The sequence below is a fragment of the Peromyscus californicus genome, unplaced genomic scaffold (assembly GCF_007827085.1).
Source record: "Peromyscus californicus insignis strain IS unplaced genomic scaffold, ASM782708v3 Scaffold_5__1_contigs__length_169319896, whole genome shotgun sequence".
Taxonomy (NCBI): Eukaryota; Metazoa; Chordata; class Mammalia; order Rodentia; family Cricetidae; genus Peromyscus; species Peromyscus californicus.
This window is the reverse complement of record NW_026294573.1, coordinates 86,641,693-86,655,963: the sequence shown is the minus strand read 5'-3', so window position 1 is coordinate 86,655,963 and position 14,271 is coordinate 86,641,693. Positions and strand designations below refer to the sequence as shown.

Genomic DNA, 14,271 nt, shown 5'->3' with positions numbered 1-14,271 from the left:
CTGTAACTTTCCTTTTGACCAAACTCTTGGCCAAACACAAGAAAAGCCTCTTATGACATTATTTCCACATGTCAGAGAATTTCGTCTGCGTTAAGAGTCATGTAAAGGAACATCACTATTGTGTCCATTTTGGACACAAGGTAACCTGGGCTCAGGGCAGCTATGCCCAGGACCACTTATGGAGAAGCAACAAGGTGATTGGAACCCATGTGGCTAAACCCGCTCTGCCTGCCTGCCTCTGGCCATCACCCTGTCTCTGGATTCTGCTTTGACCCTGACCTTCTAAGGACATCCTGGCCTCTGCTGAATAGCCCCAATGTCCAGCCACAAGTCACACCTCTCAACATCTGCTCCCTGGGGGCTGCAGCCTGGGCTGAACTAGTTAGTCCCAGCTTCCAGAACCTTTCCTACACAGACTCAGGAGTTGGGGAGACTCAGAAAAGCCTAAGACACACCATATTCAGAGGGGCCTCAAGACACCCTGGTTTTATCTTCTTGTCCTTGTTCCCAAAGGAGACATGTTTGGAGACACTCAGGGCCTCTTTTTAGAATGCTGGGTGAGAGGTGCAGAGTCTTCTCTGCTTGGTCTTGTACCAGGAAGTACGGTGGAGAAACGGGTCCCGGTGTCCACACCTGGACCACCCTATTCAGAGATAGGTCTCCAGGACAGTCTTGCAGCCCTGCCAGGCTCCCAGATGCTCCCTGGAGATTCCTAACTAGTTTGGGTTGCTATTTCCCCAAGGCTCCCACAGGCCTATGGCCGAGGCTTGCCTGCTTGGAGCCCTGGCCAGTCCCACAGCTCAGGTCTGAGAGGAGTCCCACCTGAATGCCTGCTTAAGTACTGCAAACCAAGGTGCCTCTTTCTCTCTTTGACGATCTCTGCCAGTGTGCTGCTTCTGCCTCCCATGGGGTCAACATGACCAAGACACAAACCTAAGCTGGGGGCTTCTTGGCAGCCTTCCAAGGCTCCCCTATGCCTCTGACACAGCCCAAACTCTGGATGTGGCCAGAGCACCCTGAAGTCTTGGGGTTGTGCTTCTCAGCCCCACTGCCTCTTCCAGCCCCTCACCCCTCATGGATCACCCCTCATCATGACAGCCACCTAGATGGCCACCCAGAGCACAAGACCAACTAGATTACAGCTAATGCCTTCCTTTTTTCTTTCTTTCTTTCTTTCTTTTTTTTTTTTAAAGATTTATTTATTTACTGTGTATATAACATGTATGACTGCAGGCCAGAAGAGGGCACCAGATCTCATTACAGATGGTTGTGAGCCACCATGTGGTTGCTGGGAATTGAACTCAGGACCTCTGCAAGAGCAGCCAGTGCTCTTAACCGCCGAGCCATCTCTCCAGCCCCATTATTCAGACACTCCCACCCACTCCAGTGTCTCTTGAACCCAGTCTCAGGTTCAAAGCCTGGTGGGGGGGGTTGTACTACCTTACAATCCCCCAGCTCTACCCAGCAACATTTCTTTCCCATTAACAGACAGAGATGCAGGCCCAGTGGGCAGAGCCAGTCTGGCAGCGTTTAAAGAGAAGAGAGGCCTTGCTCAGGGCTCTTCACGCTCTCGCTGGGCTGTGGCTGACTCCCGTGGAGGTTCAGGGAGCTGTTGATCTAGTGTGTGAGGGCCTCCGGCCTCTGGGTCAGGTTCAGGATCCCAGATCCTCCTAAGGAGAAATTAAACTCAAAGTCTGTACCCACCCTTGCTACCTCCCAGGTCTACTGAAGCCTAGGCTCTTCTGTGGAAGCCCCAAGCACTCTCTCCCCAAGTCCCCAGGCTCCAGTAGGGGTCATGACTAGAGGAGAGGACTCTGCCATGAGACTCAGAGGCTGGGAACTAGAAAGGTCTTAGAAATCACTTCCCATCATTCCCTGGTTCAAGAACGAAACCCCCAAATTTTCACCTCAGCATGGTGGCATGTTCGAGGACCTGGTGGGCATGGGTGGTGCAGAAGGTACCACCTCCTCTCCTGTCAGCATCTCTGCCAGGACTGGGGTCTGTGTCCAGTCACTGTGGCTCCTGGTGGACATGGAAGAACAGTGAGCCTGGTGCCTCCAGGCCTCCCCTGCCCACTCTAACACCCCAGGTTTGGCTCACCTCTCTCGTGGGGGCTTGGAAGAGCCAGGACTTGGTGCAGGTGCCCAGGGTGGGAGCCGAGCAGACAGAGACATGTGACCTTGGGCCTCGGGCTCTAGCACCTGCTGAAAAGACCAAAGCCCATCCTGGGTGACCTTAGGCTTTCAGGTCTGGGTACCACTGCCCCCATGCTGACCCCCAGCTATTCCAGCTGCACAGGACGCCAAGAACAGCAGGCCAGCATACAGAGTTGGATCTCTCATTGCCTCCGTGGGCTACAGGTGGTTCTTGTAATGTCTTTCCCAGGGACTGGGAGCTCTTTGAAAGCAGAGACCGAAACCGTGGCGGGCCCAACACTTGGGCTGGCATAGGAAGGTGTCCAGAAGGAATGGGTGAATTGATGAAGGAAGTGAAGACACGGATGAACATGTGTGAATGAGACAGTAAGTGAGTGAGAGAGAGTGCACTCCTAACCGAAGATAGGACTAGAGGCCAGGCAAGCAGACATTCTACATCCTGGGCAGAGAGAGGGACTTGGCCCAGCCTTCACTCCCATGCCCCAGTCCAGAGCCCTGGAATCACCAGGATCGCTGAAGCCCGGGTCAGTGTCTCCAGTTCTCCAGGCTCATCTTGGCCTTTCTTACCTGTGGCACATGGCACTCTCTCCGTGGGCAGGCCCAGTGGGCCAGGGATACTCGGCACAGAGGGCAGGTGTGACAGCAGAAGCAGAGGGGTGGCAGTGCCTGCAAGAGGCCATCACAGTGACTCAATGACACTCTAGCTTGTCTCCCACAACCCAGGGTGAGCAGGGACACTCACATGGCAGGAGGCAGCTGGGCCCATCGAGCCGGGGCACATAGGGGCAGAGCCCTGCTGGGGAAGGGAACAAGCAGAAAGGAGGTGCCTGGGAAGAAGAGTGGGGTCTGAGCCTTCAGTCCTCAGCCTCGACACCTCTCTATGAACTCATCCCCTCATCCGCAAACAACCCTGTAAGGCGGCCAAGCCAAGACCCCATCTCCCAGAAGAGGGGACCAGGAAATTCATGCTCAGATGATTAGCCGAGGGTGACACATGCAGCCAGGAGGTGACCGAATCAGGAGCCGAAGCCAATGATCAGAATCAGACTCTCACTTGTTTCGTGAAGTCCCCTCTGCCAGCGTCCACATCCCAGGCCTTCCATAGGGCTACACTCACCTCTCCAGTTCATGGACCTGCTGGGCCAGGACGTGCTGCTCTGCCCGGGCCAGGTCCCGGCTGCTCTGCAGCTGCCTCATTTCCTTCCTGCCGGGGAGCAGGCTCCAGGTGATGGGGGGCAGGACCAGCACCACGAGGAAGGTGGGAACCAAGGGGAGGAGAGAACCAGGGATGGGTAGGTAGTATCTTGGCCAAAATAGAGGAGCAAGAAGGGGTAGGAACCGAGTCCCAGGGCTGGCCCCATCTTGCTTTACCTAAGCCTCTCATTCTCCAGCATAAACTCCTGCAGCATCCCATAGAGGTTCTGCTGGGCCCAGGCCACCCGGGCCCCATGGATCCCTGGTGCTGAGGGGAAGCAGAGCATTGCTGTTATCTCAGCAACCCAGACTCTATCCACCACCTCCTCTCGGGCCCCGGGGAGCTCATACCCTTGGTCTGTATTTGATCCAGCTGGAACCGCAAGTGACGATTCTCCTCTTGGAGCTGCAACAGCTCAGCCTCTCCTGGCTGGGGTGGCTTTACTCCAGGGGACTACCAAGGAAGAAACCCAGGGCCACTGTTTATGACTGTATAGGCTGGTGCACTGCACAAGGCCTTCCTGGTGTGGGGATTTGTGGAGCCTAAACTCCAGCCCCCGCTTCACCCCAGCTCTGCATGCTGGCCCAGGCTACGCCTTGTCTTTACTAGGTCATCCTGAAGGGACTCAGAACCAGACTTGATCCCAAGCCCAAACTCACTTCTGCCCCAGTCTTGGCTTAGATTGCGATTCCCCAAATTAACCACATATCAGACCCCCTATTAGACCTAACCAGCTGAAGTCCTGGATAGATTCTGATGACAGTCCAACTCAGTCTTCCAGCCCTCAGCCCTGCCCAGACTCTAACTGTGACACAGACCCTTGCCCATGACCCTGACACCAATCATGACATCATTCCCAGGCTTCCAACCCAAATCCCAACTCTGATCCAGCCCTAGATTCCAACTAACTCAGGCTCTGGCTGTTGCCTGCTCACCTTGGGACCCTGTGGTCGGGTGGTGACCCTCTGAGCTCGGCTTGCATATCGCAGAGTGCTGAGAGTCTCAGGAAGGCACCGGGCTGAAGGGGACACGCAGGCAACCTAGAGAGGACCTCCTCTGAGTGCTTCTATGGAAGAGACCCTTCCTCAGGGCCCAGCCCCTCGACCAGCCTCCTCATCCATCAGATACCATGAGGGTGACCCCACGGCCCCCAAGTGAGTCTGCCAGCAACTTGGTGAGCTTGCTGTCTCGGAAGGGAATGTGGCTCTGCCTCCTCTGTGGGTCCAACAGCAGAGAGATGCAGTGGCCTGGCGAGAAGAGGAAGGCCCAGAGAGACTGCATTGTGTGCCCAAAGGTGTCTGGCTGGGCCATTACAGAGCAGGAAGCTCAGCCAGGCTGGCAAAACTCTAGTCCCATCTCATCACTTTACACACTGGTGTCCGGCAGCAGACCAGGCTCTCTGAAGGCACGGATGGGACGTTCACCCAATTTCCAACATTCAGCAGAGACGCCAAGATATCTTCAACAAATAACTAACTGAAAAGGAATGTCACCAGCAGCTCCCACACCATAGGAAAGTACTGAGGCTAGCTCCCTGGGGTCCCAGGGCCAGCCATGCTGTTGGGTACACAGACCCATTCCTCTCCCCTTACTGTGGCTGTCTTCCAAGTGTATAAAGGATATGTGTAATGCTGCTGACTTTAGAACGTACAGACTGATAACCAGAGAGGGAAAGTTAGCCTCAGACCTGATGCCAGAACTCCAGCCCTCATCTGTAACTACGAGTCCTGTGGTCTCCCTAGTATAGCAGTGGATCCAGAGCAAAGAAGGGACCCAGAAGTCAGACCTGTAGCCCCCAGTTCTTACCCAATGCCAGGAGGCTGCGGTTAATACTATTGGCCTCGAGCATCAGCTGCCCTCGGGATCCTGTTGTCGCCACCTTCTCACTGCCTGCCAGGTCCACGAAGCACAGCTTTCCCCCGACAGGAGACTCCCCAGCATCCACAGCAGGTACCTGCTGAGTCTGGTGGACCAGGGCTTGATGGGAACTTGGAGAAGACTGTCTCCATCAAATTCACAAGGTCTCAAAGTCAAAGGTTCCCCCGCCCCATACACCCAGAAGATCCAAGCTGGTTTACACATGCAAAGACAGAGCTTTGCTGGGTAACCTTTCCTTAGCCCTTCCCCAGGCTGGGCACTCACAGTTGGGCGGCTGACATAGAGCGTGAACAGGGCATGGCTTCTGCTGGAGGCCTGGTTCAAGGTATGTGAGGAGCTCCGACGGCGGCTAAGGCCTGGGGAAGGGGACATCGGGAGCTGTGCCGGCTAGGAAGAATGGGCCATCCCAGGAAAGGGCCATCCCCAGGGAGCAAGAATGTCAGAGCGGCATCCAGACAGAGGCATGAAGGGCTGGCTCAGGGAGTGAGTGTTGAGTGTGGGAGAAGGGAACAGAAGAGGGGCAAATAAGCACCTCTCCTACTGTGTGGAAAGACAGAGAAATGAAAACAGAGATCAGCAGAGAAGTAGAATGCTGGGGTCAGATCCAGTGCCCCAGTGTCCCCCGGCGTCTGCCAGAGGAGGGTTCTAAGTAAATGCTCAAATGAGTTACTAAGGCTGGAATAGCAGGACCTTATAGATAAGCCGAACTAAGGGGTATGACTATTGTCCTTAGGCCCTGCAAAAGTGGACGGTATAAAACCAAGAGGAGTGAGCAAGAGGCATGGGCGGGCACTATGGAAGGCAAGGCAACCCGCATGTGGGCACCCTTGCCGCATCTTTGAATTGCTGCTAGGCTGGCCCTTCTCTGCCTTAAGAGTCCTTTCTGAAGTCCCAATTCCAGTATTCCCGATCCCCAGGGCGCCTCAGAGGGAGCTGAGGAATCCTTACTCCCAAAGTTTCCGTGAAGCAGCCTACCCATCTGCAGGAGCTCCATCAGGGCCTCCAGACTAGCAAACTCCACCATCCGAAGCTGCTCCACATAGAAGCCCCGAGCCTTATTCCACCTAACAGGCAGAGGCCGCGGAGACCCCCGGCTCAGCAAGTCCCGAACCTGGGAGAGGAGAGAGGAGAAGCAGGCTCCATCCACTCATAGCCCTTTGACCATGATCCCGCCTCCCCTTCCACTTCTTAGCATCCCTGGTCCTTGGAATATACGGCCTTCTTTCCAGGTGGACTGCCATTCGCCTACCTGTTCATTGTAGATCTCCAGGTAGGAGGCTCGGAGGGTGACAGGGACACCCAGGTGCTGCACGCGATCTAATAGCCAGGCGAAGGTCCTCTGCATAATGCCAACCAGGCTAGGGGGTACGGACACCCCTTCTCCCTGGGGACAAGGACAGCTGGAGCTGCAGCAGCGGCAGCGGCAGCATAGTCTACCCTTTCTTCAGTACACTAACTACGCCAGAAGCAGTGCCACGCTCCGCCACACTATCTCACTGGAATCTCAGTCAGTAGTTCATCAGTGCCACCCCACAGACGAATTAACTGAAAGCGAGTAACTGATGTTGCCCAAGTTAGAATACAGCGCTCCAAACTCTGCAAGTCCCTGGGAGTCTTTCGTTCCTCAGATACCAAGTCTACGAACCAACGGGGCGGGATTTCTTTGGCCACGCCCCTTCCGCCCTGGAGTCCCGCCCACAACCCGACCCGGGGCCAGATCCCAACCCTGCTACCCACCTGCGGAGGAGGTCCTGTCAGAGTGTAAGTCTTCCCGGAGCCCGTCTGGCCAAAAGTGAAGACCGTACAGGAGAAACTGCGGGCGACAAGGGCGTGGCTGGGCCCGGGAGGCGGGGATCGGGGCGGGGCGGAGACCCACGCCCCGCGCCCCCCGCGCTCCCTGCGCCCCGCGCCCCGCGCACCCCACGTCCCACTCACCCGCGCAGCGCCAGCTCGCCCAGGCGCTTCACGCCACACGCCCTGAACACGTCCTCCTGCGTGCGTGCCCCGTCCAGTACCGCGCCGAAGCGGAACGCCACGTCGGGGCCGCCACCTGGGGGGCTCACCTGGAGTGGGGATGGCGTAGGGGCGGGGCACTGTGCAGGACCGGGCACCCAAGACGGGAAAGGTCATCTGAAGGAGGGCAGGGCACTCTGAAGGAAAGGGCTTTAGAGTAGATGTGCACCCTGGAGGGCAGGGACCCTCGGGGATGAGCGAGGCCTTGTGTAGGGATGGGGCATTTGGAGAGGCGGACACTCCGGACTGAGCGGGGTATCTAGGAGGGGTGGGGCATTTCTGGGGTGGAAGAGGGCACCCTGGGGAGGCGGGACAATTAAAAGGAGGGCGGGGCACTCTGTAGAGGAGGGGCAATCTACAGAGAGAAGAGTCCTAAGGCAATGTTGCTCCATTTGGGCCCCAGGGTCCCCTCCACAGGTTCTTTTGCGGAGGTTGGGAAGGCTTCTCACCTGCAGAGTCCGGGTCCCTGAGCAGTGCAGAACACTCTGCTCCCCTCTACGCAGCTCTGCCGTGCTCATGGGACGCACCCTGGTATCCAAGAGAGACCAGATGGTCCATCCGGATAGTGCTTTTGGTCCCTTTGTGGCCCGGGTGTTTCCTAGCCCATCCATACTTACCTGAGCACCACTTGAATGGGGGTTTCTGGTCCTTCTGGCCCCTGCTCCAGGCTCCGTGCTGGGTCTCTGTGTCAAAAAAAAAAGAGTTACCACCCCTGTGCTTCGTCGCTGTCCTCTGGGCCCGCTTCAAGGGCTCTGTAACATCGCATGAAGAGTGCTTTACCCGTCAGGAGACCCACGTTCCTCCATGTCCTGTTTTGCACGATTCCTTTCCTTTTCCAGTATCCCCTCTTCACCACAGCGGGACTGTCCACACACACACCTTACATCCTCCTCCCTAATCCCCCACAACCAGTCATCCAGAAAGACTTCAGCCTACCCAGAGCTAGCAAGTTAAAGATTTACCCACCCCACCCTGTGAGGTGGGGAAAGTCCCATGCCAGGGCATTCTAGCTAGGGGGTTCTGGAGCCTAAGGCTCGCTTGCTTTTAGGTAGTCTCTTCGGGAGGGATCCAGAGGACCACCAAGACCATTCTTTGTTACAGCGAGACACAAATCAGGGGTGGGAAGGACTCAGCCAAGGCCACAGAGCCAGAGAAAGAACTAGGCTCTTCTGGCACACACCCTCTGTCTCTCAATAGCTCAGCCTTTTCTCAGCACAAAGCCCAGGAAGCAGAGGACCACAGAAAACCCGGCTGGGCGGCTCCGGGCTGAGCTGACATCAGCTTCCCAGCATCTGGTTAAACATTGGTGCACCTGCCTCTGCCAGGCCAAAGCTAATCCAAAGCCAGTGTGGTGTTTAACCCCATTGGTCTGGCTTACCAGAGCAGCAACAGCCCCAGAGATGTCTGTGAGTGTGCTCAGGCTGGGCCATCACTCTTCCTGGCCAGTCACCAGGATGAACCCCTGGCCTGATCAGTCCTACGTAGACCTGTCCGCTGCTGCTGCTGAGGAGACAGGTGGTAACAACCAAGGGCGGGGAGTCTTCCGGGAGGCACAGAGGCTTGAAGTTGAGGGTGCATGCAGTGAGAAGGCAGGTGAGGAGCTCCAGGTGAAGCACGCTCTCAAGGAAGGCAGGGATGAGGTGCAGAGATGTGGCAAGGAGAGATGCTGTGGGGCTGGTGAGGGCTACATCCTCTGACACTCCTCAGAGAACCAGGAAGCCAGTAAGGGTCACGAACAGGGAACTGACAGGTTGTCGTTGTTGATGGGTCAGCAAGAGGGTCAGAACAGAGGAGAGCACAGGAGGCATGATGGGCAGCGTCTGTCATAGGACACTCCACGTCTTGGACTTCTACTCTGGGTCGATGGTGGAGGTGATGAGAAGAGCCAGACCTTGAATAGTCGAGAGCAGATGGTAGATGGAGTATGTAAGAGGAATACGTGCTGTTTATTAAGTGGTGCTGTTTACCGTTCGAGAGAAGCCACGAGGCACAACAAAACCCACTGTAGGAGTTTATTAAGGGGAGGGAATAGAAAGGCCTGTGGAATGACTGTGCAGGAAGAGAGGGAAGGAATAGGTGGAACCCGCTTTTATAGACCCCCCCTCCCCGCACCTGTGCATATGGGCTTATGTAGCTACACCGTGCATGTAGCACATGATCACGCAGTACACAGATTATGTAGGACGTAAGGCCCCAGGATGACTAAGCATCTTGCCTGGCTATTGGACAGCGCATGTGTGGTCATGTAGCTGGGGGAGTGGCTAGAAATTCTAACAATAAGTATAACAGTAAAGTCTTCCCCATCCCACCCCCATGCACGCGAGCCTATGTGCACGTGTGTGTGTGTGTGTGTGTGTGTGTGTGTGTGTGTGTGTGTGTGTGTGTACACGCATGCACGCTCAAGTATGGGCATATGTTATGGCACAAGTATGACAGTCTGAGAGCAATTTTAGGTGTCAAATCTTGCCTTCCACTAAGGATGGGGCAGATAGATGTAGCTCAGTTAGCAGAGTGTTTGCCTAGCATGAATGAAGCCCTCAATCGAGTCCCTAAGAGCACAAAAACTAGACACATGCCTGTAATCCCAACAGTCAGACATCAGAAGTTTAAGGTCGTCTTAGCTACATAGCAAGTTCAAGGGCCGCCTGGAATCCACAAGAACCTGTACAATGGTTAATCTTGGTTGTTAACTTGACAGGATCTGGAATTATCTAAAGCACAATCATCTGGGCACTTCTATGAGGGATTCTTTTGATCTGATTGTGTGAGGTGTGAAGACACACTCTAAATATGGGTAGCCCCTTCTGGTGGCACCCCAGAGAAAAGGACATGGGAGAAGGAAACTGCTCTGGGATGGTCTTTCTGTACTCTGTGAATATATATGTTGCTACCGCTGGATAATAAAGAAGCTTCCATGGCCTATGGCAAGGCAGAATAGAGCCAGGTGGGGAATCCAAGCAGAGAGACAAGGAGAAGAAGGCAGGGTCGGAGGAGACGCTGAGCGCAGCCGGGGGAGCAAGATGTAATAGAACACAGGTAATGCCACAAAGCCACATGGCAAAACATAGAGGAATAGAAATGGGTTAATTTAAGAAGAAAGAGCTAGCTAGTAAGAAGCCTGAGCCATAGATCAAACAGTTTGTAATTAATATTAAACCTCTGATTATTTTATAAGCTGCTGTGGGCCGGGTGGGACACGGGAAAACTTCGGGCTACAGGAAACTTTGCTTTTTGCCTGCTTGCCCTCACTCTGCAGGCAAGTTCATCTATCCTCTTGCTGCCTCTGCTGATATTAGAACCAGCTTCTTTAGGCTTCCAACACAGAAGAGAAATAGACAAATCCACTGGCATAGATGGTGCATGTATCAGCATGTATCTGGATTCTCTAGGGGAACAGAAGTGATGGGAGGAATATGTACATATATGTTGAAGAAGGGTTTAGTAGATTGGCTTACAGGACACAATCTGTGTACTCCAGCATTCTGTCTTCACACAGGAAAGGCTGAGACCTGGTAGATGCTCAATCTATGAGGCTGGAGGCCTCGGCACTCCCAATCTGCCACTGCAGGCCTGGAGGGATGCTGTAGAGCCACTAGTCTTCAACCATGTTGGAAGGATGAAGAATCTCGGTTTGGCTATCAGGGAAGAATGGTGGCATCCTTGGCAGCCTTGGCATCATCATCAGCAGCAGCAGCAGGAGGAGGAGGGTAGATACACTCATGAACAGGGTAGATGAGCTTGCCAGCAAGACTCAAAGGCAAATAGTCAAAAGGAAAAAGCTTTTCCCTTAGAAAAGTTTGTATCTGTGCTGCCACTGGAATGTACCTACCACCCATGTTAAGAGAGGTCTTCCCATCTTAATTTGTTGATGGCACCATCTATGGGCTGGGGTCCTGGGCTGAATAAGGAGGAAGCAAGCTTCCAGGATCCATCAGTCTCTGCCTCCTGACAGTGAATGCGATGTGATCATTGACTTTCCCACCATGATGAACTCTGCACCCTCAAACTGTGAGCCCAAATAAACCCTTCTTGATGTTGCTTCTGCAAGATGCTTTGTCACAGTGTAACTAATGCAAGAGATTAAAAACCAATCATGAAAGAGCATCTAAAGCTCCTTTTTTTTTTAGTTTTAACCCCATCATGATTTTTATTCTGTTTTTGGAGCAGGTCTGTGAATTCAACTTTCTGTCTCTTGAGGTAGCAAGAACCATTTTTGCATCCCAAAGAATTGAACATATGTTATTCCTTTGAGGCCATGACTGTGAACATTGAGCTCTCTTTTTAATTCCATTAACCATTGGTGCACTAGGAACAGGACAAGACAAGTCACCAAATACTTTTGTCACCTTGACCCATTTAGAAAAAGTGATTAAAAAAATAATGTTCTGGAAAAGAGAGGTTTTCTAACCTGAACTTCCCCCACTTTGTTTAAAATATTATGCCAACCATGATGACATATGCCCTTAATGCTGGTACTTAGGAGGCAGAGGTAGGCAGATCTCTGTGAGTTCAAGCCCAGCCTGATCTACATAGCAAGTTCCAGGCTACATAATGATATCCTGCCTAAAAATAAAATTGTTTAAAACTATAGCAAATCCTATTATTATAGTGTTATTTAATATGTATATTATATCACTATACCTAAAGTATGGTTTTTTAAAACCCCTTTAAACAAATCATCTGAGCCAGAAAGATGGCTTGCTGAGCAGAGGGACTTGAGGCTAAGACTGAAGATCTGAGTTTCATTCTTGGGACCCATAAGGTGGAAGGAGAGAACAGACTCTCACAAGCTGTCCTCTGACCACACAGGCACTATCACATATGTGCACCTCCACACAAACATGTACACACATACAAATAAATAAATTAATTAATTAATTAATTAATTAATTAAAAAAAATAAAAACGGACAAAACCAATCATCCCTGTTTCCAGCTCAGGAAGTTGACAGCATAGTCAACCGAGGAAAGGAAGGAAGGAAATGGCCAGGCTAAGAGCAGAGACAAATGAGATACATAGCTGACACACAGCACAAAGTGCCAGCAAAGACAAAAGTTGTCTTTAAAATAATAATAATAATGACGGGGTTGGAGAGATGGCTGAGTAGTTAAAAGCAAGTCTTTGTTCTCACAGAGAACCAAAGTTCAGTTCCCAACACCTTTATCAGGCAGCTCACAACTGCCCGTAATTCCAGCTCTGGGGGATTGAACACCCTCTTCAGGCCTCCGAGGGAGCCCACACAATGGGAAATGATGAAAATGCGCATGTTTAGAATTAGCTAGTTGGACTCCGTTTAGATGAGCCCAGTTTTGTTAACAGCATGGAAAGCGCTGCAATGAGGAGCCAGGTGAACGTGAGTCTTCTCCCCAACAGAATCAGGAAGTAAAGATAGCGAGGCTGGAGTCACTTCCTCCTCTGTTTTAGATGCCATCTTGATGAAACGGCAAAGTTGGCTTTTGGATGAGAACATTAACTTGTATAAATACCAAACTAACTAATACAGACAGAAGCTAGAAAACAAAAAACTCCACTATCAGAAACAAAAGGGGATTTCGCTATGGATAGTATAGACATTAAAGAATAAGGTGCTCCTATCAATGACTTTATGGTAATAAATCTGGACTTGGCCCCATTCATAAATTTGTGGATAAATCTGTTAAGGCACCCACTTAGTAAAATGGTTAGGGGAATGGGTAGATATCCGTGTAATTGCATATTGTTGAACAAGGCAGATTTGCAATTGAAAACCTCCCTACAAAGGAAACTCTTGGCCCAGCAGCCCTCACTGGGGAATCTTCCAAACACAAAAGAAGCAGTAATGTCAGTCTTGCACAAACTCACAGTGGAGCCAGACAGAGCACTTCCAAGTTTCTTTTTTCTTTCTTTCTTTTTTTTAAATGAATTAGTCCCTAATATTCAATCCTCAGAATGACATCAGACCAAAAAAAAAAAAAAAAATGGCAGGCATTTAACTCTAATGAGTGCAAATGTTAAAAATCCCAAGGAATTGTCATCCAGTCAAACACAGAGAGATATAAAATGTTTTACACTTGAAAATTAACCAGTGTGGTTTAACACATTGCAAGAAAAATACCAAACATCACCCCAATAAATACAGAAAACAACTATAAAATTTAACAGTTATTCGTGATTTAAAAAAAAAAAACAGCTCTGAGCAACAAGGAAGCATACAATGGATACTCCTTAATTGAAAAAAAAAGGTTATCTATAGGAAATCTATGTTTAATGTCCTATTTAATGATTAAAGTAACTCTTCCGTGACCATGACACAAATTGGTAAAGTTGTCTCTTGGTGTCCTTGGGAGGTCGATTTCAGGGCACTCTCTCATACCACAACCCATGGATGCTCAAATTCCTTACATAAAATGCGTAGTTAGGGGTGGGGAGCTGACTCAGCAGGTGAAAGCATTGCCTATGCAAAGCATGAGGACATGAGTTCAAATTCCCAGCACACAGGTGGAGAAAATCTGGATATGGCCATGCTCACCTGTAACCCCAGTGCTAGGGGGTTGAGATGGAGGATTGCCAAGGCACGCAGATGGCCAGCCTAGCTCCAAATTCCATGAGAGACCCTGCCTCAGAGGAATAGAGTGGAGATCAGGGCACCTGGTGTCTTCCTCTGGTTTCCACTAGGCATACATGCACTCAAATGTGTACATACATGTGATACAACACACTCCTATACCTTACGCACGTACACACACATGCACATGCTCACAAAATAAAAAAATAGAATGCATAGTATTTGCATGTCATCTAGGAACGTTCTCACATTAGTGTAGATGATCTCTAGGTTCTTTGTTCTGCCTACTACAAAGCAAGTACTCTGTATGTCGTTGCTACTGTGTATTATTTAGGGAACAATAGGGGAGAAGTTGTACATGTTCTATACAGCGGAGCCCCTCGTAGGCTTAACTACATTCTGATGAATATTATTTGAATCTGTGGATGCAGAACCTGCAGCTGCAAAGGTCCAATGGAATAATAACACCAGAAAGAAAAAAAAA

The 14,271-nt window shown here is 51.4% G+C and overlaps 1 protein-coding gene across 1 annotated transcript; it reads right to left on the bottom strand.

Moving 5' to 3' along the window:
* Positions 1-1,223: 1,223 nt before the first annotated feature.
* Positions 1,224-9,345, bottom strand: Kif12 (kinesin family member 12). The gene is made up of 19 exons (XM_052718434.1): positions 8,024-9,345; positions 7,861-7,926; positions 7,693-7,771; positions 7,166-7,293; positions 6,968-7,043; positions 6,480-6,614; positions 6,206-6,341; positions 5,495-5,586; positions 5,159-5,315; positions 4,481-4,599; positions 4,288-4,392; positions 3,703-3,805; positions 3,529-3,619; positions 3,275-3,361; positions 2,900-2,984; positions 2,725-2,823; positions 2,102-2,205; positions 1,908-2,023; positions 1,224-1,670 (listed from the first exon to the last, which is right to left on the bottom strand). Exons 1-18 carry the CDS (start codon positions 8,047-8,049, stop codon positions 1,909-1,911), a joined length of 1,803 nt encoding a protein of 600 aa, XP_052574394.1. The 5' UTR covers positions 8,050-9,345; the 3' UTR covers positions 1,224-1,670; position 1,908.
* Positions 9,346-14,271: the final 4,926 nt, after the last annotated feature.

Bases quoted from the DNA above. Each gene is read 5' to 3' on its own strand.
- Kif12 (XM_052718434.1), bottom strand. From the start codon at position 8,049: ATGGAGGAACGTGGGTCTCCTGACGG. The intron at 7,772-7,860 runs GTAAGTATGGAT...CTTGGATACCAG, and splicing joins CCCATTCAAGTGGTGCTCAG to GGTGCGTCCCATGAGCACGG. The intron at 3,620-3,702 runs GTATGAGCTCCC...GCTTCCCCTCAG, and splicing joins GGATCAAATACAGACCAAGG to CACCAGGGATCCATGGGGCC.